Genomic DNA, 3,244 nt, shown 5'->3' with positions numbered 1-3,244 from the left:
GGATTCTGCTTACTCTAGTTGGAACCAAGAAGGCCAGGTCAATGCGAGGTTAAATCCATATGGAAAATTAGGCTAAGGCCCAACCCATGGATAACCCATAATATGAGGCTCTTAATTAAAAAAAATTTAAGTCTAGGCCCCAAATTATTAAAAGACATTCATACCCTTACATATATTGTCAAGCCCCTAATTAAATGAATTTTAAAACTAAGCCCCTAATTAAATAAAATTTAAAACTAAGCCCAAAATTATTAAAAATACGTTACAATAATTTCTTAGCATGTGTAACTAGAAGTTACACACGCATCTGTCTAGTCTAATTGAGAGTTACATATGCATCTATCTAGTGTGATTGAGAGTTACACATGTGATTTGTGTATCCAGCGTCAACTCCAATTCCAGCGAGACCATTACCACATTTAAGCAATTAGCTTTTATGAATTTAAATCTTTGCCTTTCCTTCTTGTCTTCTTCACTCCAAAATGCTTGCATATCTGCAACGAAATAAACATCTATGGATTATGTTGGATGAACAAAAAGCAAAATAAATAAATATTATACAATAATTGTAAGGCAAAATTATAGAACAAAGATCACAGAAAAGACACATGATAACCTATCTTAGCATGTGTAACTCCCTACACATGCATTTGTCATGTGTAATTGACAGTTACACATGCATATGACTTGGATACCTAGCATGTGGAATTTTTGGTTGCAAGTTTGTTCATTTTACCATGTGTAACTAGGAGCACCTGTCTAGTGTAAAGAGGAGTTACACATGCATATATCATGTGTAACTGAGAGTTACAGATGCACCTGACATGTGTAACTGAGAGTTACACATCCATATAAAGCACACATTTTCAACTATAAAAGAGCTAAGAATCATCACTTCTCACCTCCTTATTCAAGAGTCTCACTGACACCATCAATCACCTTAAATCCTTGAGAAAGTGCATACGCAACTTTCTTTCTAAAGAGCTACATAACCATATTTCAAAAGCATCCAATCAATGTTACAAAACTATATAAAAATTAAGAAAAACCAAAGGAAAAGATGTTGTGCCACAAGAGTTGTACATAACAATAACAATTAAGCTTCTGTGCAAAAAAATAAATAAAATTAATTACCTCATTTGATTCATTTAGCATAGCACTTCTTTCAAAGAGGTTGAGAATAACCCAGGGGATGTTTAAACTGGAAAGCATCTCAATACTGCATAAACAAGGGACGCGAGTTTTGTTTATTCATACATGCCTGAGTAGTATTCTAGTATCAGACCAGAACATAGAAAACATGAATGCATGATGTTAGAAAATTAACTACTGTAAATAGGAGTTACACATGCATTTGAATAGTGTAACTAGGAGTTACAGATGCATTTGAATAGTGTAACTGAGAGTTACAGATGCACCTGACTTGTGTAACTGAGAGTTACACATCCATATAATGCAAAGAAATGTCTAATGTCTTACACCTAAACTCATAAGAAATGTCTAATGTCTACTGCAACAAAAGTTGTTCAGCAAATCAAGTTCAATAAAGATAAAAAGTGAAGGTGCAAAACCATACATGCGAGGGACGTATTTGAGGCATCCCCAAGTCGCCTTGCCTCCCATAGAAAATCCAATTACATAGAATTTTGATCCTAGACCCAACTGGTCAGCAAGCTCTTCCACGTCTAAAGCAGTACTCTTATATGTAGGTTTCGATTCAGATCAGTTTCTCCATACCTAGATCTATAAAATTAGCATGTGTAACTGGCGGTTACACATCTAATTAGCATGTGTAACTAGTAGTTACAGTTCTAATTAGCATGTGTAACTAGCAGCTACACATTCATATAACTTGCACACTTGTAAAGTCTGAAGGCATCATACTTCAAAAGCTAATAGTCCATACCAATGCTTAATGTTGTTGATAAATACAATGAACCAATACAGTATACACACATGAACTAGTGCCAAAAGAAAAATGGAAACGAATATTTCTCAATATTTACCTTTCAACAGAGACACATGAACCGCTGCTGGCCACCACCACTACCTTCTCATCCTCCTCCAAAACCTGTACCTCCACCACACAGCTTCGTTTGTAGACCAAAACTGAAGATAAACAAACTAAAAAAAAAAAATCAACTGTGAACTTCAGTAAAATGTTAATGTTGCTTATATCCAAGCAAACCAAACGCAGAAACAGACAAGTAGTGAAAAATGAAATCAAGTTGTGATATCTTCTGAACCTTGTTCTCATGCTTCACAGCTGCCTCAAACACAGACACCTGAAAATTACAAATTCCAAATGATTCATTAACGAATACCACTTCATAATCAGTTCAAGATTTCTATGAATATAAAAAAACGACCACCTACTCCAAAAGCACTGCCACTACTAAAATCTGCTGACACACATACAAACGCATTGTAATCTGCTAGTACACATACAAAATTCATGTGTCATCAGAAGTTACACATGCATATGGCATGTGTAATCAGAAGTTACATATCCTGGTACCAAGGAAAATGACAGGCATAACTATGGACAAATCAAAATGAAAGTACAAACATCCCCAAATCAAGTTGGTGCTACTAAAATCTGCTGACACACATACAAACACATGTGTAATCTTCTACTACACATACAAAATTCATGTGTAATCAGAAGTTACATATCCTGTTACCAAGGAAAATGACAGGCATAACTATGGACAAATCAAAATCAAAGTACAAACATCCTCAAATCAAGCCAGTACTTCATATTTCCATAATCTAAACACTCGTAAACAAGCATCCTTGTAGCAAGCATTAGGAACTTCCAACATAACACAAATTAAATCATGTTTTCATGTTACTTACATGTAATAGTTTTATGCTTTCAAAATTACTAATAAACAAACAAAAAAAATTGCAGATCAGAACACATGTGTAATCTTCTACTACACATACAAAATTCATGTGTAATCAGAAGTTACATATCCTGTTACCAAGGAAAATGACAGGCATAACTATGGACAAATCAAAATCAAAGTACAAACATCCTCAAATCAAGCCAGTACTTCATATTTCCATAATCTAAACACTCGTAAACAAGCATCCTTGTAGCAAGCATTAGGAACTTCCAACATAACACAAATTAAATCATGTTTTCATGTTACTTACATGTAATAGTTTTATGCTTTCAAAATTACTAATAAACAAACAAAAAAAATTGCAGATCAGAACACACTAAATAATTGATGAC

The 3,244-nt window shown here is 34.1% G+C and overlaps 1 protein-coding gene across 1 annotated transcript; it reads right to left on the bottom strand.

The window, feature by feature from the left end:
• Positions 1–906: 906 nt before the first annotated feature.
• Positions 907–2,457, bottom strand: LOC113332350 (triosephosphate isomerase, cytosolic-like). Its single transcript, XM_026578895.1, has 5 exons — positions 2,377–2,457; positions 2,189–2,285; positions 2,007–2,109; positions 1,135–1,219; positions 907–984 (listed from the first exon to the last, which is right to left on the bottom strand). Exons 1-5 carry the CDS (start codon positions 2,455–2,457, stop codon positions 907–909), a joined length of 444 nt encoding a protein of 147 aa, XP_026434680.1.
• Between the last annotated feature and the right edge of the window lie 787 nt (positions 2,458–3,244).

Source organism: Papaver somniferum, unplaced genomic scaffold, assembly GCF_003573695.1.
Source record: "Papaver somniferum cultivar HN1 unplaced genomic scaffold, ASM357369v1 unplaced-scaffold_131, whole genome shotgun sequence".
Classification (NCBI taxonomy): domain Eukaryota; kingdom Viridiplantae; phylum Streptophyta; class Magnoliopsida; order Ranunculales; family Papaveraceae; genus Papaver; species Papaver somniferum.
Note: the sequence above shows the minus strand (reverse complement) of the source record. Positions and strands in the feature narration are given on the sequence as shown.

Bases quoted from the DNA above. Each gene is read 5' to 3' on its own strand.
- LOC113332350 (XM_026578895.1), bottom strand. From the start codon at position 2,457: ATGAATTTTGTATGTGTACTAGCAGATTACAATGCGTTTGTATGTGTG. The intron at 2,286-2,376 runs GTAGGTGGTCGT...TGTAATTTTCAG, and splicing joins GTAGTGGCAGTGCTTTTGGA to GTGTCTGTGTTTGAGGCAGC. The intron at 985-1,134 runs GTAATTAATTTT...ATGGTTATGTAG, and splicing joins TGCTAAATGAATCAAATGAG to CTCTTTAGAAAGAAAGTTGC.